Consider the following 23,735-nt stretch of genomic DNA (forward strand, 5'->3'; position numbering starts at 1 on the left):
TTAAGTATATCCCAAATATTGCCTTATTTTATTGTGCATATAGGACATTATATTTCCTGTATTTTTATTTGATAAATATGGCAACCCTATGAGTGCCCACTTGTATGTAATCCTCACACCACATCTATGAGATGGGTAATATTTTCAGGGGTTTACAGATTAATGATGTTGTACCTTACCTGAGCCCTTTGCTCCTGGGAAACAGTGATGGTTAAGAAATCCCCCCACCCTTTTGTGTTCTGGGTAGGGGCTTACCAAAAAGAACTACCCTTCCTTTGTGACTTAGATAAGGCTCATCATCCACTCTTCTTCGTGACTCCTGTAAGATTCATGGATGATGCCCTTGTTTACCTGTGACAAGGCCAAACATAGACCTTTCCCCTTTTGCTTGAACCTGCTCACCAGGCCAGACACAGACCTTCCAAATTCCTGTTCTTTGTCTCGTGGTTGATTAGCTGAGATAAGAACTGTTTGTGCCCCCCCTGAAACTAGTTAGATACAGAGATAAGCATGTCCTGTTCAGCTAATTGACTGAGATTTCCCCTGATGGCAAAATCAACCCAACTGTAAATCATCCTACTTGTAACCTGTCTAGCCCTCCCTCTACGAGTCCAAGGTAAAACCACCCTGTGGAGACACTCTGATGTCTGACCTGGTTTGCTCTACCTATTGAAATAGCCTGAATAAAATCAACCTGCTTGTCCAGGTTTTGTCTTTGACAAGATGAATAACACAAAGAGGTTAAGAAATTCCTCCAAATTCACATAGCTAGGGAGTGGTAGAACCAGAACTGAACACAAGACCTTGTGCCTTTGAACCCTAGGCTCTTAACTACAATAAAAACCACTCCAGGGAATTCCCTGGTGGTCCAGTGGTTAGGAACCTGCCCTTCCACTGCAGGGGACACGGGTTTCAAACCCTGGTCAGGGAACTAAGATTCCGCATGCTGCGCAACACTGCCAAAGAAAAAGACAAAAACAAACAAACCACTCTTGCTTTACTTTCTCTTACAAGTGCATTTGCCTCACGATCAGGATTGGTCACTTACAAGTGCATTTGCCTGATGAGCAGGATTTGCCCAGCATCCCATCCCATGACCACAGGGATGGGCATTACAGCCCAATCTGGACCAATATTGCCCCATCCTTCTGACAAGTGATTGGTTCAGGATAGGCATGTGACCCAAGCTGATCCAATGAACGTCCTTCCCTGGGATTTTTCTGTTGAAGTGTGGTCAGTTCATTGTAAAATGAGACTCCAGAGCAGTCTACTGCCGTGTTCTTCATCTCATGGGAAGGCCTGAGAAAATGAAGCTGTTACCTAGAGAGATGCAAACAGAGCATGTTGGGGGCATCAGATCCTTGGTCCCAGACTCCTGAGTTCCCTGGAGCAGCCCTCACTCCATCCATTGCGTAAGGACTGCTCCTCCCCAACCCCAGCATTCTTCCAATCAACCATCATTTTCATTTAAACTGGTTCAAATTGAGTTTCTGTCACTTGCAACCAAAAGAAGTCTGACTATTACAGACGTAATTTCTATATGTTATATCAACTGAAAATGGCTTAAAAATTTGTTTCTTGTTAAACAATTTAAGTTTATTTCCAGGGATGTGAGTCACATCACAGCACCCAGTAGTTCTGTGGCCTGGGTGAGGTTGGCAAAAAGATCCAGACCTTCAAATGGCCTTCCCAAAGGGCAAGCACAGAGGGCAGTATGTTGGTTTGAACTGAAGAGTAGATGCTACGTTGACCGAATTTGGTGGTTTTCTCGCAGGTTGACACATCTTGAGGACCAGCAAGGCATAGCTCACAAGGAACCTCTTTAGCTGTACCGCCAATCCTGTCACTAAGCATTTCCTGGCCTCATTGTTGTCTCAGCCTAAGCACCGATCCACTTGCCCCAAACCAGCTTTACATTATGTCTACTGCTTTCACGGTGAGACCTGCATACGGACTCGAGAGGGCGGGGGTGAGGCAGGGACAGCCCGGCTCCTAAATAGTTGGTTGATCGTGACAGTGAAAAGAATAATTCCTGATGCTAGAAGATGCACACAGTAACGCTGAATCTCCCTTTTCACCCTTCTCCCCGCCTATATTTAATGTCCCATGAGCTCAGTTGAACCTGAGGTCAAGGGTAAGACATAGAACTCCTTGCTGCCCTTGGATGAAGCCTTTTACTGCTAAGAGACATCTGAAGCCAAAAGTGAAACTATGGCCGGTGAGGAGAGAATTTGGGAGGATGACCCACTGGCTTTCCCATGTGTGGTCCCCAGATCCGCTGCCGCAGCAGCATCTGGGAGCTTGTTAGAAATGCACATTCTCAGGCCCCACCCAGACCTGCCGAATCAGAAACTCTGGGTGGGGCCCAGCAATCTAGGCGATTGGGACTGATGGGCGCCCCAAGTGTGGGAGCCGCTGGACTTGAAGGTCTCGGGTTGCGCGGGCTCTGGGCGGGAGCGGAAGCGAGCATCCCCCGGGCCCCGGCGCGGCGCGGGGAGCTGGGCTCTGCGAGGCCGGATCTGCGCCCGCCGCCCGCCCCGCCCTGGAAGCCGCACAGACGCCGCCCGCCCGCGCGAACGGCTGGCTGGCGCGGGGACCAGGTGGAGCCGCGATCACCAACGCAGCCGCTCCGCCCCGAGAGGAAGCAAGCAAGACGCCCGCGGAGATTTCACCCAGTGACCCTAATCTTGGGGGTGGGGGTGGGGGCGTCACTGCAGTGACCTCGGGCCTGGGAAGGATGGGGTCAGCGCGGGGCCTGGGTAGAGCTTAAGACAGCAGCCGTCGGACCCGACCTGGGCTCCGCCCAGGTGGAAGTTCGGCTCCTGCCGGGCCCCAGGCGCACCCGCGCCTCCTCCCGCGGTCATTTCCAGGAACCTGGACTCTGGCTATGCCAGCCCGGCGGTCAGAGTGCAGAGCGGTTCCCAGAAATCACAGGCGCTCTGGAGCGGAGACAGTCCCCACCCGGGCGGCCTGGGCATCACTGTTTTCCTCCCGCGACCGGCCCCCAGCCCTGACCCTGGGAAGAAAGTCGGGGCAAAGACACTGGAGCGGCCTGGGGCACAGCAGCGCAGGCCAACCCCACCTTCCCTCATTACAAGCTCTCTGGCCCTGTCCCTTTTCCTCCCGGCCTCAACTCCTTACAGAGTCGCGCCAGGGACGCAGAGGACTCCTTCACGTCCAGTGACAGAAACCTGTCTTGAAACAGCTTCAGCCAAAAGCGACTTTTCCTGGCTCCCATCACAGGGAAGTCAGGCGCAGCCCGCCTCCCTCAGGCAGAGCGGGAAGGAGGACCCCAGCAGTGCCTTCAGTTCTCGGCTTCTGTCTCTCTCCTCTGGGCTCTGCCAGGGGCTCTGTGTGGGGCGGGGACTGGAAGCCAGCTCTCCCCGTGGCGGGACCTGTGACCTGGGCCCGGGAGCAGCGAGAGGCGGCCTGGGCGGAGAGGCAGGGAGGACGAGCGAAGCCCTGTGGGAGCGCTCTCCCTGGAGTCTGGGGCCCAAGGGTCTGGTTCCCCTCTCTCCTGAGGCCTGGCTGCACCCTGTCCTTGACTCTTTAAAATGGCTTTGTGTGTATAAGATGAAGGCTGCTTCTCTGCTGAGCATGTTCGAGTTGATGACCCACAAGGAAGAGTCTGGACTCCCACAGGCTCCCTGGGCAGGGCTGGCTGCCTCCCAGCCTCCCTGCCCGTGGGCGTGGGGCGGAGCTCCCTAGCATGGAGGAGGGAAGAGGGGACACAGACACTGCCTCAGAGTCCAGCTTTGTGACCTCCTACTCCCTCCCGCTGGGACAGGGGAGTGGCCTCATCCTCCTCTGTATGGGTCCCAGCAGGGCCTGCCAAGATCCTTGGGGGAGGTGCTAAAGTAGGCAGAGATGTTGGAGCAGCTACAGTGTGGCGGCATCTTGTCCAGGCTCAGAAGTTTCTGGTAAATGGAGCTAAGGCAACCCCCGCCCCCCACCCTGAGTATTTGCTTTGAGGAGGGGCTGAGAAGCTGTCCAGGAAAAATGATATGAACTCTGTCCATCCCTAGGGTTCAGGCAAATATGGCCCAGCTGAGAACCTGTGATAGTCCTGATGGAGGTCAACCTGCAGGGGTAGAGGTCAGCCTGCAGGAGCTGAGCACATCCAGGAAGGAACGGGAGGGGCAGTATCAGCAAACTCTGCAACGATCTGAGGCTTGGCCAGCTGGCCAGCTCTTAGCAACCGCATCCCATCTCAGAGTCACAGATCTTTGGGACTGCAGTGACCATAGGCCATATAGGACCATAGGGATCACATGAGAAAACTGGAGAGTGAGAGAAGTCCATGGGAGGGGGACCTCCGCTGTGAGGTGAGCCTCCATCCACCCCTTTGAGCTCCCGGGCTGGGAAGCCAGAGCCACTTAGAGGTAGCAGCACCTTTGCCCTGGGCCTGTTGGCCAGTGGGGACAGAGGAGGAGACGCTCTGAAGGTTTCCTAGCTGGGCTGTGAGTGGTGAAGCCCAAAAATCAAGGCCAGGCTGGGAGGGTGACGGGTGCCATTTGTATGGAGATGAAGGAAATTTCTTTCTCCAGATTTTCTCGTAGGCTGAGCACTGGATTTGTTTGGAAGAAATATTTGGATAAGTCCTTTGGGGTAAGGGTGGGTGAGGAGCAGATGAGAACCCAAGGTCTCAGTGCTCTGCCTTCCAAGGGGGCTGGGTGCTAGCCCCGGGGTGCTGGCTAACCCACCGCTGCCTCCAGGGGTCACCCTTGATGGTGGTGCACCATGGTGGCCCTGCTCCCCAGCGTCCAGGCCTTGCTTTGAACCCCAAAGCCCTTGCGTCTAAGCTATCCAGGTCTTTGGAAAGCCAGGTCTCGGGCCAGGCCAGCTGTGGCCACACAATCGTGCAGGCAGGCCTTTTGCTGTTCCCCCCAGCAGTGCCGAACCTAGAACACAGGTGTGGGCAAGGAGCCAAGACAAGGGACAGTTTTCTATCATCCTGGACCCAAGAGCCCTCAGGACCCTGGTATGCCTGCCTCCCATTTTCTAGAACCATCTGTCCTATGGAAATGTGTGTGTACCTGTCTGGAGGAAATAACAGGGGCTGTAGACAGGTAACATTCTTTACTTGCCCTTGAAAGTCTGGCTCAGTCCGGATCCTCTGATCGGGGGTCTCGGGGGCAGGGGGCACGGGGCAGCCCAAGCCCTCTCAGGGGGCGGTGGGGGGCTCTGGGAGCCCCCTCCCCTCCAGGAAGCTGTGAGAGCTACAGGCCCCTGCCAGAGGAGAGCCCATTTATTTCCTCTGCCTGCTCAGCCCTCACATGGCCTTATAGGGTAGAGGCTGCGCAGAGGCCTGGCCCGCTGGGAAGAGCAGGCGGGGGGCCTCAGGGTCGCTCTCCATGGAGGCTGCGCCGTCGCCCTGGGTGTTGAGTCTCCACCTTCTCAGGCTCCCCCTTCCATCACATGCTTTGTAATATCCTCTTTCCTATCCTAAAATGAAATTCCCAGCTAATATAACCCCCTCACCCACCTGATTTTAAAATAATCATGATAATGCCATTTATTAAAAAACAATGTATTTTTCCATATGTAAGCACTTGGGCCGACTACACGGGAAGACAGAAAGCAGTCTGATGCACGTGGCCTCAGGCAGTTGCCCCTGCAGACTGGCGCAGGGGTGCGATGGTGGCGACTGGGTAGTTCAAAAGGATGAGCAGCTCTTAGTAAAGTCCTGGACCAGACCGAGCCACGTGCGGCAAGATGTCCAGCATGGTGGGCTCCCACCAGGAACACCCGTTGGGTTCCCCAGTCATTGTGGGAACTAAAAATGCCTCCACCCTACCGATGTGGGAAATGCCTCCCTTCCAGGGGCAGTTATGCCTCACTCCTGAGAACTGCAGCTTCAGGCTGTGAGGGCGGAGAGGAGATGAATGTGAATCCACCAAGCCCAGACCCAGGAGCTAATAACCCCGTGTGGGGAGAGGTAAGGGACACAGTGAGGACAAACACAGGTATAATTCACGGTCACCACTTGGTGTCTCTGACTTCGTTCCCTCTGCTGCTGGAGGACATGACACCATCAGGCTCCAGCAAATAGCTTGATATCCCTACCCTCACTTCGTCATGGTCAGTGACCAAGTTGTTCAATTTGGCCTAAAATTTCTCTCAGATCCATGTTCTTCTCTTTATTGCTTCTGCCTCCTGCTTCGCTCAAGCCTCATCTCCCTGGTGGAAGACTGCAGTGGTTTCCTCTGACTCCCCCCACCCCCCGCCACCAATTCAATCACCTCATCTGTCCCCTAGTACACCCTCTGTGTTTATTTGCTAGGGCTGCCATACAAAATACTAGACACCAGGGGGCTTAAACAGCAGAATTTTACTTTATTACAGTTCTGGAGGCTGGAAACCCAAGATCAAGTGCTGGCAGGTTTGGTTTCTTCTGAGGCCTCTCTCTGCAGCTTGCAGATGGCCTCCCTCTTGCTCTGTCCTTCCATGGTTGCCCCTTGGTCTGTGTGTTGTCTGTCTTGTAAGGACACTAGTCATAGGATTAGGGCCCACCCATATGATTTCATCTTAACTACCTCTTGACAGGCCCTATCTCCATATACAGTCATATTCTGAGGTACTGGAGGTTAGGACTTCACTATATGAACTTTGAGGGGACACAGTTTAGCCCGTCACACCCCTCTTTAATGGTTCTTCTTGAAGTAGTCTTTTGGTATCAAATGCCAGAAATTCAACTCTAGGTGCCTTGTGTTTTGCTTAAAAAAAGAGGAGAGCTTGTCACTCATGGAACTTCATAGTCTGGAGGTAGAGACATGGCTGGATCCGGAGCTTGTGTGATGCTCTTTGGATCCGCCTCTGAGCTCGGGTTCCTCTGGGTTGGCATCATGTTCAGGCTCTTTGCGGAGCAAGGCTCAGCTTTAGGGCGTGTCAAAAGTAGAGAGAGTGGTTCCCAGTAGTTGGAGCAGAGGTCCCAGAATTGGTCTTGTTTTCTCAGATTGGCCTGATGGGCTGTGTGCTCGTCCCTGAATCCGTCACCGAGGCCTGCGGGTGGAGTGTGCTGACCGGCAGCTGGGCTGAGCTAGGAGGTCAGCAGTTCCCTCAGGGAAGGCACAGACATCCGTTCCCAGAAGGGATGCAAATGGCCGCTGGTTTGCGAACGTTATAGAAGCTCACTGGAGAATGGGTGAATACACGAGTGAATGAGCTCCCTAGACCTCCTCTAACGTGGTACAGAAATGTGAGCTAAGGCCAGTCGTCTATGGATTTAATTCCCACAGTTTGGTTTGGTCGCACTGGCTTTCCCCTCAGATGTGATGCTTTTCCATATTCCTTATTAGTATCAGCTCCACTGCCAGAGTGTGACTTTGTCTTGGACCAGTCAGTGGCTTGAGAATGTTGAGGGACTAAGCACAGATTACATGTCTCTGTTCAGGATAGATTAGGACCTTTAAAGACTCTAAGCACTGACAAGATTATGGTGCCTCCCCCACGCCCCATTGGCCCCATTAAAAATAAAAACATTTCTAAGACACAGAATAAATGTAAGGAGGTCTAACAGCGTATTCATTTTCCCCATAAAGACTATTTTAATTGCAAATATATGTTGATCAAATTATTTTAAGAAAAATGAAATTATTTTTTCCTGGGCCTCTACCCTGCTGCCTCCAGCATGCACTTCTGCCCGCTGATGGGCAATTTAGCCCTGCCAGCCCCACCTGAGCCCGCTGCCGGCTGAGGAGGTACTGGACTGCGTGAACACAGCCCCCCTGAGAACCCTAACGAGAAGAAAGGCTGAGGCACCTGTGTCTAGGCCTCTGTGGGGCTGGCTTGGGGCCTGAAGTTTCCAGGGCAAGGACTGACTGTTTGGCATCCGCTCACAGGCACTGTCTGCTCGGGCAAGGCGATGTGCTTGCATCTCCCTGGTCACTGCAAGCTGCAGAAGGTCTCAGGCTGGGGGCTCCGGTGGGGCACTTCCCAGGGGAAGCAGTGCATCGTGGCCACCCCTGCTCCTCAGTATGCCCACCGCAGGGCTCTAGGGAAGAGAGCGAAGCGTCTCATTAAATGGGCTGTTACCAGAGTTCGACAAACCCGAAGTCCTTTTTGCTGGTGAGCAGCAGCAGCCACGGTGAGTGCAGGCGAGCCTGGAGTTAGGGAAACCAGCAGGCCTGCTGCCATGTATCACACGTACTACAGGCGAGACCTGCCCAAGGGGCCCCAGCAGGACAGCATTCTCACTTCCTGCCACTTGGTCCACTGACCTGGTTTCTGGGGACCCTTCCTTTGGGGAATAATTCTGCCTCCAGGTATGTCCTGCATTGCTGCTGGAGACATCTGTCTTCTACGGAGGGCTTTTGCTGATGGCTGTGCTGTTGGAGGGGTTCTGGGGTCCTCACTACCCCCGTATCCAAACCCCGTCTAAACGCCAAGGGGACCCAAGTCTGGAGGCAGCTTTGTGTAGGACCGTGTTTCTCAGTGTGGTCTCAGGATCATCTCTATCAGGATCACCTGAGTGCCAGCTAAACTGGCTGATTTCTGAGTTGGACTCCAGGTCTGTCAAGTCACTGCCATGGTGGCTAAAATAAGCAGAAGCAAACGAATCGGGTTTTGTAGTCAGACCTGGGTTTGAATTTGTCTCATAACTTACTGTGTACCCTCATCCTCTCTAAGTCCCATTTTGCGTAAAATGGGCTAGTAATATTTAGCTCACGATAGAATTGCGAGGATTGAAAATGGTAAAATGTGAATAAAGTGCTGAACAGTGCCTAGCTCACAGAAGCTAAATACACGTTTGGCACCATCATCGGTCCAGCCATCTGTCTGACCGTCTGTCTGTCCATCTCTCCATCTAATACTTACTGGGAGCCTACAATGAGCCAGGAACTGCTCTAGGCACTAGGAATACATCAGTCATCAAAAACAAACTCCTTGTCCCCAGGAAGTTTACACACTAAGCGGGGGATACAGACAATAAAGGAACATATGATAGGCAAGGTGGTTCTAAGTGCCATGGAGAAAAATAAATCAGGATCAAGTGTATCACCAGACTCCCCAATTATTTAACCTGGAGCCAACAGGCATTATGTCTCAAACACTGTGACAGGGACTTTGGGGGATATGTTGGGGCTTGCTCTTAAGGAGCTTATTTATAAACTGGCTGGGTGATGAAAATCCCATACACACAGGAAATCACTGGAGAACAACGCATCACCTGCCAACCATGTATCATACACGCCTGGGAGCTGCTCAGAGGAAAGATTGATTGAATACCCCCACCAGGCTTCTAATCCAGGAACAAAGGAAGGGATATGCTTACTCCTTATTTTGGAGAGGCTAGTTCATACCCAGCATAAGCAGAAAGCCTTGTATGCTTATAAACCTCTTAAATCATTAGAACATGAATCAGGGCTTCTGAGAAAAGATCATGGCACGAGTCAGAGGCTGCTCACACCAGGTCGTGGGAATACAACTTGATGGGAAACTCTTTATCTCTGTCCAACTATTTGCCAAGTCCCAGCTCTGTGTAATGCCCAAGATCTCTGAAGGTAATTGTCTGCCGGATGCAATTTCATTATAAATAAATAACTCACTGATTTGGCAATCACTGAGTGCATGCACCAAAGGAACTGCCCAGATCCCAGCGAACAGATGGGAAATGCCCATCAGCAATGGGCTGTGTTGTAGAGGCAACGGGTGTTTGGAAATAATGCTTTTATTGACAATCCCTTTTTGAAAAGGCGTACTGGCTTAAGAGTATGGAGGAAGAAGACACAAACTTGGAGCAGAGTATGGAAGTAGAATAGCCATAAAAATGGCTATTTGGAGGTCTGTTGCCCTTTGGATCAAACATGCCCAGAAAACTAATAGGCCAGGGACCAGCTCTGTGGAAAGACAAACTGGAAACACAACTGTAAAAATGGTGCTTAATGTCAACCAGTCACTTCACTCTTATAAGTGCCTTCATGTGTAAAATGAGGGGTTAGACCATACCATTCTGATTCAATTAAAATTTAGTGAATACGTTAGTGCTAGGTTCTTTAACCTAGATAGATTATCTCAAGATAACAGCGTCTAGTTCACAGGGTTGTCGTGAGGAATAATACGTGTGATTCTTAGTATCTAGCATGTAGTAAGCATGTAATAATTAGCCATTAGCATTTAATCCCCCAACCTTGAGATAAACATTATTTCCTCTGTACAAATGAGGAAACCACTAAGGGACAAGATCAGGATCTGAACCAAAGTCTGAAGCCAGAGTCTACGACCTTCCCATTATGCGGTTCGGTTTGGAAGGGCCCTCCCTTCCAGTTCTTAATAGTAAAAAATGAAAGGGTAGAAAAGGAACTTGAGCTCTAGAAACAATCAAGTTAAGCAACTTCTAAGGGATTTGCCGTGCAAAGCCGAAGTGTTGTCTCATTTATGATGAAGAAAATAAGGAGGCTGGGGAGAGGACTGAGACAAAGCCACCAAAGCTTCTTTGCCCAAGCTCAGCTTCTTCCCATCATCTCATGCCAGTTAGAGATTTCAGACACACCATCTTGCACATATACATACACAAAGAAAAGCCAAGGTTCTCCAAGAGTAAAACCAACTGAAAAACAGTCCTTAGAAGGATTGTTTAATCACTGCAGGAGATAAATAAGAAGACATTTGAATTAATCCCCTCATATGTCCTCATGGATTCTGTCCCAGTTGTTCTGTTAGTGCTCAGTTGTGGCTCTCACCATTCTCAACAGTACAGAGTCCAAGAATATATGATCATACATTGTGTGCTAGGGTTATAATGGTGAGCAAGACAAAAGTGGGGGAAGATATAGGCAAGTCAACTGGGCAATGAATAATAATATGGTGTGATAAGGACCACGGGGGCAATACTGGGTGCTGGGGAAGCAGAGAGGACCTAGTCCAGCTCTGGTGGGGGGAATTGGGGAGGGTTTCTTAGAAAAAGTCTCTTTAAATTGAGACCTAAAGAACTAACTAGTAGAATGTATACATATAGCTAATTCACTTCACTGTACAGCAGAAACTAACACAACAATGTAAAGCAATTATACTCCAATAAAAAAAGAAAAAAAAAAGAAGCAACTAGTAGATTCACCAGACCTTGAGGGAGAGGCGGGAATAAAGAGAGAAGGGTATTTCAGGCAGAAGGAATAGTACGTGCAAAAGCCAGTTATCTCTAACTGGCATGAGATGATGAGAAGCTGAGCTTGGGCAAAGAAGCTTTGGTGGCTTTGTCTCAGTCCTCTCCCCAGCCTCCTTATTATCTTCATCATAAATGAGACAACACTTCGGCTTTCCACAAAAAAATCCCTTCAATGGATCTTTGAAGGAAGTGAAAGTGGTTCTAAGTGTGAGGTGGGAGAAGAGTGAAGAGATGGGAGGCTGGAGAGGTGAGTAGCAGCTAACGCCTTGCATAACTTTGTACACATAGAAAAGGATTTGCACATTATTCAACAAAGAACCACTGAGAGATTTTAAGCAGGAGACTAATACGGTTTGCAGTTTAGAAAGGTCAGCTTGGAGAATGGAGTATAGTGGGCCAAGTCTGGAGGCAGACAGACAGTTAAGTACTTAAACTAGGGATAGTGAACAGTGGGGAAGGAGGGTGGACGAACTGGAGAGATACTTGAGACGCTAAACTGAGTCAAGGGTGAATCCTTTCTGGATTTCTGGTTGGATCACCAGATCGAGGGGTTGTAATTAGCCTCAAGCGGGAGCAGAAGAGGCTGGACGTGCTTTGCTTATATGGTTTTAAGTGCCTGTGAGGCAGCCCGAATAGGGATGCCCAGGGAGTGGTTGGATGTGCACCCCCCTTGCCTCAACTCTGAAACAGTGTGTGCCCAGTGACAACACTGGCAGTAATTGCTGCCATTTTTCTGTTTCTTCTATAGAATGTGGCAATTCTAGCTCCTGTCCTGCTTTCATATGTGACTTTATTTCATATATCACTTTAGATTTCTTTGCACCTTAGTTATCTCGGTGCTGTGCGTATCTTAGGAAATCTTCTAGGAAAAAGAAAATCAGGAAAAGAGATACAATCTCATCATAATCTGACCCAAGAGGCCATTTTACTTTAATAGCTTGCATTTCTTTTTTTTTCGTTACGCGGGCCTCTCACTGTTGTGGCCTCTCCCGTTGCGGAGCACAGGCTCCGGACGCACAGGCTCAGCGGCCATGGCTCAAGGCCCCAGCTGCTCCGCGCCATGTGGGACCTTCCCGGACCGGGGCACGAACCCGTGTCCCCTGCATCGGCAGGCGGACTCTCAACCACTGCGCCACCAGGGAAGCCCAATAGCTTGCATTTTTAAAAGCTATAACCTTAAGATTTAAGACCAAGATACAAATTCTAAATTGCACTTCTTACCGGGAACTAGTGCTGACTGCTCCCTGAAGTTCAATCCACTATTTTAGAAAGAATTTATTAACTTTGGCCAGAGACCCATGAATGTACCACTTCTCCCAGACTACTCAATTTTGGACAGTGACATCATTTACAGACTTCTGTTTTTTAAACATTTCATATATTAAGGGAAATGTTAGAGATAACTGTGTCTGAAATGCAAGCAATGTTAAGAGGTTGAACAGGAAGGACATAGCTAATGAGAGGCTAGGAAATGAGATAATCTCTTTTAGAGAATCATCTGATATTGAGGAAACAAGGAATTTACAAAGGAGGGGATACAATGAAATTAACCAACGAGTGGAGCCATCCTTTGGGATCAGTAACCTTTAGACCTGTACCTAACAACAAAGCTGTGGTAGATGAACGGATAGAGCTGATCTACCCAGGAGTTTGTTTCCTCTAAAAACAGGTTTTTTTTTTCTTTTCCAGACTCAGAAGGCTATATCTTAAATTAAGAAGTGAAAGAATCAAGGTTGGAATAAAGAGTTATTCGTGTATAAATGTTGGAAACTACCTACTTTTACTTTAATAGTTGAAGGCCAAGGCACAAAAGACCCTACGTAACCAAATGTGTGCATTTTTTTATTACCTTTAAATTATACCTCAATTAAAAAAAACATGAAAAATAAGTCAGAAAAGGAGAAAAAAAGGGTACATTATTAGATCTTGTGGCTAAATAAATGGAAATAATTTATATCTATTGTCCTTAACAGGATCAAAAGCAGGAAACAATAAGCAAAGCTTATTTTAAAAAAAAGCTTCTGAGCTGCCTAAACAGACTACATTTCCCTTGGGTCATTAAAGGGACTTCCACCTCAATAAGAGATGCCACCCTACACCTTGAATCCCATTAATAAAAATGCAGAGAATTCTTGGAGTAATAAACAAGGGTCGTTGTTTTTCTCTCTTATTTTTTCCATTATTTTGCAAATAATCTATAAAATAGTTTAACTCTTTCACCAATATTAAAGTCATGCATACTCATCCCAGCAATCAAAGATTTAGCTCTTTGGGTTTAGGCGTTTCATGGTGGGAGGAAAGAGTACTAGATCCATTTATTTAAAATCCAGGCTGAAAAACAAACAAGAAGTCCTTGTCCATCTGAAGATCTTAATATATTTATTTGAAAACCAAGTTGTGTGAAAGAGAACACTAAATAGTCATATACCATCTCTTCAACCAAAGACTTGGACACAAGGTCCGCACAGAGGCAATGATACATGCAGTGAATAGCAGGTCTCAGCATGAACTTCCTCACAGGCGTTTCCAATATGAGCCTGGACAATCTTCTTCAGGTGAGCGATAAAATCCTGGGGAAGCGGGGAGAGGGAGAAGCTAGGGTTATTCTTTATTTTAAAAACATTAAAAAAACCTAAAACAAACTACTAGATGTTGAAGTCTAAAACTAGCCTATAGACTTCCCTGGTGGTCCAGTGGTTAAGACTCCACGCTTCCACTGCAGGGGTAATAGGTTCAATCCCTGGTTGGAGAACTAGAATCCCACATGTTGCACAGTGTGGCAAAAAAAGAAAAAACACCCAAAATAAAAAACCAAAACAACAAACAAACAAAACCAAAATAGCCCCTAACTCTGCTGATGCAGTCCTAACACGACAGTTCGTGCTAAGACAGACTATAGTTTCCAAATTCTCATTTGACTGGATATTTTACCCTTTTAAAAACTAACAAGGGGAACTTCCCTGGTGGTCCAGTGGGTAAGACTCCACGCTCCCAATGCAGGGGGCCAGGGTTCGATCCCTGGTCGGGGACTAGATCCTGCATGCATACTGCAACTAAGAGTCCGCATGCTGCAACTAAGAAGTCCGCATGCTGCAACTAAAGTCTGCGTGCCGCAAATAAAATCCCGCGTGCCGCAACTAAGACCTGGCGCAGACTAAATAACTAAATACAAAAGTAAATAGATAATAAATATGAAAAAAAAACCTAACAAGAATCCAATTTCCAACTGAAAACTTCTAAGCCATTTTGTAGTTAGCTGTCTTGAAAGACTTAATCAGGGGGTTTTCAGTAAGGTATTGTGAAAGGCTGAAGAGGGTTAATGTGAATTCAGTTCTGCACACAGACTGAGAGCTCAGGGTATTAATATTGTCATGTGCTGGTTGGGTAAAGCTTAGGAAACCATCAAGAGCTGGAAGACAATTTTCAAAGGCAGGAAGGCAAGTTATAAATCTCCAAACTGTGTCTTGGAGGCTTGAATATATTTTTCTACTAATAGCAGGGTTTCTGCCTTAACATTTATCTGAGATTTCTATAAAAGCTTTCATTAATTGCTTACTTAGTGTGTAACACTCACAGCGTTAGATTTGCAACTTGACATTTCAAATGTATTTTTCTTTTGTCCTAATGTAATAAATGATACTGATCTTACTTTCTTTAAAGAGTAGAATAAATTCCTATTTGTTTGACAACGTACTTGTAGTAGGGTGGAATTAGAGAACCTTGATTGTACAGTTTATATGTATCTTCAGATACGTGATGACCATTCAAAAAAAATTGGAGGAAACAGAATGACAATTTTGTGAAATTGCAATCTTTTTGCATCTAAAACCCCCCTTCAACATTGTTAGGACATTGGCATAATAATAATCTTTTTCAACTGGACAAAGCTTTGTGTTACAGTCTAAATGACCCCAAAGTACCTATAAGGACTATGGCTTATACATATTAGATGTTCAACAGATTCTCAAATAAATGAATGGTAAGGCTTTTAGTGCCAAAAGTATTGCCAAAGGAAAGGGAGAGAGAGAAGAATCAGTGAGGAATTTAGACCTGTGCTACTCAAAGTGTGATCTACGGACCAGTGCCCGTCCACAAACTATAACTGATCCACAACGAGGAGCTTACATCAAAATGGAAATCACCTCCGTCACTGAGCTGACTGTCAGTTCAGCTGACTTTTTTGGGGTTAGTGGGTAGCAAGGCTTTTTTGATGAGAGAAGCATTGAGTTACATTCTGGAGCAAGCTCCCTACTTCGTCATGGACCTATGAAATCAGTTTGCAGTCCAGCCACTTTGAATAGCACTGGTAGAACATTAGAGGGTAGAGAGTCAAAGAAGGAAAAAGGAATTGGTATATTCCATATTCGTGAAGAGGTCAAAGAAGGGTAAATTTTAATACTGTTTAGGTAAACAGGGATTAAGTACAAAAGGGAAAAAGTGAGACCATGTCTCTGTATAAAACATTTGTGAAGAACTGACTAAGAGATTTCCCTTGATACACAATTTTGTTCCACACACACCTCTGGTCCTTAGTCATCAATATACTCAAATGGTTCTGGGGGTTCTGGCTCTTGCTCCTCTTCCTCAATTTTCGGGCCATGGGCTGCCACAGGTTCCACCAGCTCTTCAATGTCTTCACTGGTATCCTTCAGAATGATGATGCCTCCAATGGACAGCTATTAAACAGAGCAAGGAATGAAGAAGCACAAGCTCCACTCATAGTTCCAGAATGCTCCAGAATCTTGAGTGCATATTTGTTAGATGGTACCTCAAGGCTACTAGAATGATTTGGAAATAAAGAACTGGGATGGAACTACACTTTCCTTGATGACAGTCAGGAAACCTGGGCATTTGTGCCTGTGTGATGCTACACTAGTGACTTAACTAAACTGTTCAAACGTAAGAAGGGGCTAAATAAAATCTTCCTGATCTATTCCTTCAGGTTAGTCTGAGGGCTGGATGAGGACATCATTGCCAATGTGCATAAGAAAGGATAAAGATAACTGTAATCTATAGGAGTACCTGCAAACTTAACCCAGTGGCTCTGGATGGTAGAACATGTGGTGTTGCTGTTTGGATGATGCATCCCAATTTAAGAAGTATTTCTCAGTACTGCACTAGCCTCAGTCGGACTGCAGGGAGAATGTTTACTATCCAAAGACGGTATTCTAATGCCTTGTTACTCAGTGTGTGGTCCTGTACCAGTAGCATCCTCATTACCTCGGAGCTTGTTAGAAATGCAGAAAACTTAGCCCCGCTTCAGATCTCTCAATTTGTATTTTAAGAAGATCCTCAGGTGATTTATATGCATGTTAAAGTTTGAGACGCACACTAGTCTAACAGATACTTTATCATTTGTGAGAAAACCATCATTTTGGACACAAGAGACAACCTAGAAATGAAAAGCCAATTTTTCTCCAGCAATTTCAGAATGATAGAGCAATATAAGTATCATAAATATCTGAGTGTTTTTCACTATAATCTACAAATCCTTGTGATGCGAGACAGTGAAAAACTAGACTGGAAACAAAAGGGAAGTAGAGTATAGAAGCAATTCTATTAAGCCCTCTCCCAAACATATTAGCAAAAGGTAAATTCAAAAATCAAACTGTCTGCCCTTCTCTGGTGTGCTAATCTTATTCTATTTGCTTTCCTGTGTCAAAGGAAATGGAAAGCTGCTCTCTGTAATTAAATCAGTCAACAGTGAAGGGAACATCTGGCAAAAACATATTTCTACCAAAGCACATTACTGGGAAGGAAAAAAAGCCCAAGCACGTTAGGAAAATGATTCATATATGTATAAGCATCTCTGCAGTTCAACCTAATCTAATTTTTACTCATCAGAACTCTGCTCTGCCACGCTATAAAACTGGTGTGCCTTCATGAATTTCTAAACTATTTCCCTTCTCTCAATACATACATATTCATACACATTCATCTATAATCCTTTCACTTAAAAAGCTTGCTTTCCTTGAAGAAAAGCCATTTTATGAATGGACCCTTCCTTTAATACCAATATTCATCCAAGAACAGAGTAACATGGCCACTATCCTAATACTCCATGGTCTAAAAGTTTATTTGAACCTTCTAAAGGACCAAATGGAGATCAATCTTTTACTCAACAGAAAATACCCATGTTCACCAAAGGACTTCCTGCATTTTGGAAATACATGGCTCCAGATTAGATTACAATGGAACTATTTCATGCTTAACTGGAATGCGCCAGCCCAAATCCTGCAATATAATCAACATATTGGAAGAGCTTTTTATAGCTACATGGTTTAGATTTATTAATGCCTTATATGTTAGAGAGAAAGTTCACACTCTCTAAGCAGGGAATAAGATATATGACATTCTGTTTTCTGAGAAGGCTAGTGACAATGGAAGACAGAGGCAATGGGGCACTTCGGCTGCCAAATGTTCCACACTCTCTATAAGACATCTTTTAAGATGGACAGGAAACAGAGTAGGAATGCCACCCATTTTCAAAACTAAAGCTGCTGGGACTTCCCTGGTGGTCCAGTGGTTAAGAATCTGCCTTCCAACGCAGGGGACGTGGGTCTGATCCCTGGTCGGGGAACTAAGATCCCACGTGCTGTGGGGCAACTAAGCCCATGCACCGCACCTACTCAGTCCACGTGCTACAAACTACAGAACCCATGCACTCTGGAGCCCACATGCCACAACTACAGAGTCCACGCACCGCAACTAGAGAGAAGCCCACACACTACAATGAAGAGCCTGCGTGCTCTGGAGCCCGCGCACCACAACTAGAGAACAGCCCGTATGCCACAACAAAAGATCCCGCGTGCCACAAAGAAGATCCAATATGCCACAACCAAGACACAACGTAGCCAAAAAATAAAAAATGAAATAAATAAATATTAAAAACAAAACAAAACAAAACAACCCTAAAGCTGCCTCTTTCAAATGCAATGTCTGAGGAAGGATCTGATGACCCTGCCATTGAGGGTTCTGGAGGGAATGAGTCAGGGGGCACCCCTTTCTTCACTGCACACACACAGAGGCAGTCTTTCCTTCCTTTTTTAAAAAATTGAGATATAATTCACATAACATAAATGATCTCTTTTAAAGTACACAATTCAGTGATTTTTCTTTTAGGATACTCACAAAGTTGTGCAGCCACCTCCACTATCTAATTCAAGAACACATTCATCAACGTAAAAGAAACTACGCATCTGCCAGCCGTCATTCTCCATCCCCCACTCCCAGCTCCTACAACCGCTAAAGCAACTTCTGTCTGTATGGATTTGTCCATTCTGGACATCTCAAATAAACAGAACCATACATTACGTGGCCTTCTGCGTCTGGCTTTTTTCACTTAGGATAAGGTTTTTAAGTTTCAAACACGGTGGAGTATATATCAGTATGTCATTTCTTTCAGCTGAATAATATTGCATTGTGCATATCACATTTTGTTTATCCATCCACCACTTGATGGACATTTGAGTTGTTTCTACCTTTTGGCTATTATGTATAAAGCTGATATAAACATCAGTGTACAAGTGTTTGTGTAGACATAGTTTTCATTCACTTGGGCATATACTAAGTGGAATTGCTGGGTCATGTAAGTCTACATTTAACTTTTTGAAGAACTGCCAAACTGGTTTCCATACAGGCTGCAACACTTTACATTCCTACCAGTACTATATGCGGCTTCCAATTTCTCCATATCCTTGCTAACTTTAACCTACAAACCTATTGTCTTTTTTTTTTTTTGCGGTACGTGGGCCTCTCACTGCTGTGGCCTCTCCTTGTTGCGGAGCACAGGCTCCGGACGCGCAGGCTCAGCGGCCATGGCTCATGGGCCCAGCCGCTCCGCGGCATGCGGGATCCTCCCGGACCGGGGCACGAACCCGCGTCCTCCGCATCGGCAGGCAGACTCTCAACCACTGTGCCACCAGGGAAGCCCCTATTGTCTTTTTGATTATAGCCATCCTAGGGTATTATGAAGTATCTCCTTGTGGTTCTGATTTCCATTTCCCTAATGATGAATGATGTTGAGCATCTTTTCATGTGCTTTTGGCCATTTGTAAATCTTCTTTGGAGAAATGTCTATTCAAATCCTTTGCCCATTTAAAAAATACATTTTTTTTTAAAATCATTGAGTTTTAAGAGTTTTAAAAAATGTACTTGGGTATAAGTCTCTCATCAGGTATGTGATTTGAAAATATTTTCTATTCTCTGGGGTTTTTTTCCACTTTCTTGATAGTGTCTTTCGTAACACAAAAGTTTTTAACTTGATTACGTCCAATTTATCTTTTTTTTGTGGTTGCTTCTGCTTTAGATGTCACATATGAGAAAACACTGCCTAATCCAAGATCATAAAGATTTACAGATAGGGTTTATATAGTGTTAGCTCTTACATTTAAGTCTTTGATCCATTTTCAATTAATTTTTATATATGCTGTAAGGTAGGGATCCAATTTAATTCTTTTGCATATGGATAGCCAGTTGTCTTAAGCACCAAGTCTTGAAAATATTATTCTTTCCCCATTGAAGAAAACCAATCGACCATAAAATGGATTAAAGACCTAAATGTAAGGCCGGATACTATAAAACTTCTAGAGGAAAACACAGGCAGAACACTCTTTGACAGAAATCGCAGCAAATTTTTTTTTTTAGATCCATTTCCTAGAGTAATGGAAACAAAACCAAAAATACACAAATGGGACCTAATTAAACTTAAAAGCTTTTGCACAGCAAAGGAAACTATGAAACAAAAAGATAGCATACAAAATAAGAGAAAATATTTGCAAATGATGTGACTGACAAGGGATTAATTTCTAAAATAAATAAACAGCTTATACAGCTCAATATCAAAAAAACAAACAATCCACCCAAAAAATGGGCAGAAGACCTAAATAGACATTTCTCCAAAGAAGACATACAGATGGCCAACAGGCACATGAAAAGATGCTCAGCATCACTAATTATTAGAGAAATGTAAATCAAAACTACAATGAGCTATCACCTCACACAGGTGAGAATGGCCATCATCAAAAAAAACTACAAATAATACATGCTGGAGAGAGTGTGGAGAAAAGGGAACCCTCCTACACTGTTGGTGGGAATATAAATTGGTGCAGCCACTATGGAGAACACTATGGAGGTTCCTTAAAAAACTAAAAACAGAGTTACTATATAATCCTGTAATCCCACTCCTGGGCATGTATCTGGAAAAGACAAAAACTAATTCAGAAAGATATATGCACCCCAATGCTCATAGCAGCACTATTTACAATAGCCAAGACATGGAATCAACCTAAATGCCCACTGACAGATGAATGGATAAAGATGTGGTATATGTATGTGTACACACACACACACACACACACACACAGGAATATTACTCAGCCATAAAAAAGAATGAAATAATGCCATCTGCAGCAACATGGATGGACCAAGAGATTATCGTAGACTCAGTGAAGAAAGTCAGATAGACAAATATAATATCATCACTTATCTGTGGAATAATATCATCACTTATCTGTGGAATCTAAAAAAAATGGTACAAATTTATTTACAAAACAGAAGTATACTCAGATAATACTGTAGAAAGCAAACTTACGGTTACCAAAGGGGAAAGGGTGTGGGGGGGGGATAAATTAAGGGGAAAGGGTGTGTGGGGGGGATAAATTAGGAGTTTGGGATTAACAGATACACACTACTATATATAAAAGAGATAAACAACAAGGACCTACTGTATAGCACAGGGAACTACATCCAACATCTTATAATAACCTATAATGGAAAAGAATCTGAAAAAGAGTAGATATATACATAAATGTATAACTGAATCACTTTGCTGTATGTATACCTGAAACTAATACAACATTGTAAATCAACTATACTTCAATTAAAAAAAGAGTCAAATTGACCATAAATTTTTGGACTCTCAGTTTAAAGTCATTTATCTGGATGTCTATCCTTACGCCAATACCAGTTTTGATTACTGTAGCTTTGTAGTAAGTTTTGAAATTGGGAAGTGTGTTTCTTCCAACTCTGCTCTTCTTTCTCAAGATTGTTTTGGCTATTCTGGGTCCCCTGTATTTCCATATGAATTTTAGGATCAGTTTGTATATTTCTGCAAAATAAAGTTAGCTGGGATTTTGATAAGGACTGTGTTGAATCTATAGATCAAATTGGGGAGTACTGCCATCTTGAGTAATACTAAATCTTCCAATTTGTGAACATTAATTATTGGCTCTGTAGTTTTTTTCCTTGTAATGTCTTTGCCTGGTTTTACTACAGAGTAATATTGGCCACACAGAATAAGTTTGGCAGTGTTTCCTCCTCTTGTATTTTTTAAGAGCAGTTTGTAAAGGATTGGTGCTATTTTTTCTTTAAACATTTGATGGAATTAACCAGTGAAGCCGTCTGGCCCTGGGCTTTTCTTTATAGCTTCCTGATTATTAATTCAATCTCTTTACTTGTTATATATCTATTCAGATTTACTATTTCTTCTTGAGTCAGTTGTAGTAGTTTGTGTCTTTCTAGGACTTTGTCAATTTCATCTAAATTACCTAATTTGTTGACATATAGTTATTCACAGTATACTCTCATAATCCTTTTATTTCTGTAAGGTTGGTAGTAATGTGTAAGGCTGGTAGTAATGTCTCCTCTTTGTTTCCTGATTTTAGTAATTTGAGTCTTTCCCCTTTTTTTGATTAAACAGATAGAAATTTATTTGCCCTATATAGTAAGAATCATAACAATATCCAACTTTAGTATACACATACTGTGTGCCAGACATGGTTCTGTATGGCTCACGTATGTGCCAAACATACCTATATGTTGTGTCCCCTCCCCCAATTCATATGTTGAAATCCTACCCCACCCCCATAGAGTGTAATGGTATGAGAAGTTGGGTCTTTAGGATGCAATTAGGTCATGAAGGCAAAGCCCTCAGGAATGAAATTCATGCCCTTATAAGAAGAAACATGAAGAGAGTTTGCTTTGTCTTTCTCTGCTATGTGAGGATACAATGAGAAGAGGGCTGTCTATAAGCTGGGATGATGGCCTTTACCAAGAACGTGCTCATGCTGGCACCCTGTTCTTGGACTTCTAGTCTCAGAACTGTGAGAAAGAAAGATTTGTTGTTTAAGCCACCCAGTCTTAAACAGTAGGTGGCAATTTGCTATAGCAGCCAGAACAGACTAAGACATATTTTAATGCAAATTACATTTTTATACAGTGTGTACACATCAACACCAATTTATGATTGCACTGTACAGTTGTCTTTTAAATCAGATAAGAGGAAAAAAGACCAGGGAGTGGGTGGTGAGCTGGCCACCCTGGGGACAGGGTGAGAGCAGACTCCGGCCACAGGGTGGGGTCCCTCTGGTCTAGAGTTCTGTGACCACATTTTCTGAACTCCAACTCATCTGATAAAGAATTTTTCTGGATCCCTTCATAATCTTAAGAATTACTGAAGACCACAAATAACAAATATTGGCAAGGATGTGGAGAAAAGGGAACCCTTGTGCACTGTTGGTGGGAATGTAAACTGGTTCAGCCACTATGGACAACAGTATGGAGGTTCCTGAAAAAACTAAAACTAGAACTACCAGATGATCTAGCAATTCTACTCCTGGGTATGTATCTGAAGAAAATGAACATTAATTTGAAAAGATATATGCACTGCACTATTCACAGCAACACTGTTTACAATAGCCAAGATATGGAAGCAATGTAAGTGTCCATAAACAGGTGAATGAATAAAAAAGAATAAATGGAATACTACTCAGCCATAAAAAAGAATGAAATTGTGCCATTTGCAACAACACGGATGGAATTGGAGGGTATTATGCTCAGTGAAATAAGTCAACGAACTAGCAGAAAGAGAAACTAAGAAAACAATCCCGTTTACAATTGCAACAAAAAGAATAAAATACCTAGGAGTAAGTTTAATCAAGGAGGAAAAAAACCTATATACTGATAACTGAATAAGACATTGTTGAATGAAACTGAAAATACAAAGAAATGGAAAAACATTTCATGCTCATAAATTAGAAAAATTAACAATATTAAAATGTCCATACACCTAAAGCAATCTATAGGTTCAATGCAATCCCTATCACAATCCCAATGACATTTGTTTTTACGGAAATAGAACCCAAAAAATCCTAAATTTTAAAATGTAAATACAGAAGACCTGGAATAGCCAAAGAAATCATGAGAAAAAAGAACCAAGCTGGAGGTGTCACACTCCCTGATTTCAAATTATACTACAAAGCTGTAGTAATCAAAGCAGCATGGTATTGGCAGAAAAATAGACACAACAGACACACAGACCAATGGAACAGAACTGAACATTCAGAAATAAACCCACATATACAGACAACTAATTTACGACAAAGGAGCCAAGAGCATACAGTAGAGAAAGTAAAGTCTCTTCAATAAACCGTGTTGTGAAAACTGGACAGCCAAATGCAAAAGAATGAAACCAGACCACTTTCTTACAGCATACACAAAAATTAACTCAAAATGTATTAAAGACTTGAATGTAAGACCTGAAACCATAAGACTCCTAGAAGAAAACACAGGCGGTATGCTTTCTGACATTGGTTTTAGCAGTATCTGTCTGGATATGTTTCCTCAGACAAGG

General features: G+C 44.5%; 1 protein-coding gene across 3 annotated transcripts in view; it reads right to left on the reverse strand.

Moving 5' to 3' along the window:
* Positions 1-13,456: 13,456 nt before the first annotated feature.
* Positions 13,457-23,735, reverse strand: part of PSMD1 (proteasome 26S subunit, non-ATPase 1) — a 97,772-nt gene continuing 87,493 nt past the window's right edge. For 2 of the 3 annotated variants that reach the window (XM_029225151.1, XM_029225149.1), the window contains 2 exons: positions 15,625-15,780; positions 13,470-13,674 (listed from right to left, as the gene is read on the reverse strand). In XM_029225151.1, coding sequence (XP_029080984.1) covers positions 15,634-15,780 — 147 coding nt within the window. In that variant the 3' untranslated portion in view covers positions 13,470-13,674; positions 15,625-15,633. Of the gene's footprint in view, positions 13,675-15,624; positions 15,781-23,735 lie in introns of all 3 variants that reach the window. The other variant, XM_029225150.1, reaches the window with a different exon arrangement.

This window comes from Monodon monoceros, unplaced genomic scaffold (assembly GCF_005190385.1).
Source record: "Monodon monoceros isolate NGI ecotype Baffin Bay Population unplaced genomic scaffold, NGI_Narwhal_1 Super_Scaffold_16, whole genome shotgun sequence".
NCBI lineage: Eukaryota > Metazoa > Chordata > Mammalia > Artiodactyla > Monodontidae > Monodon > Monodon monoceros.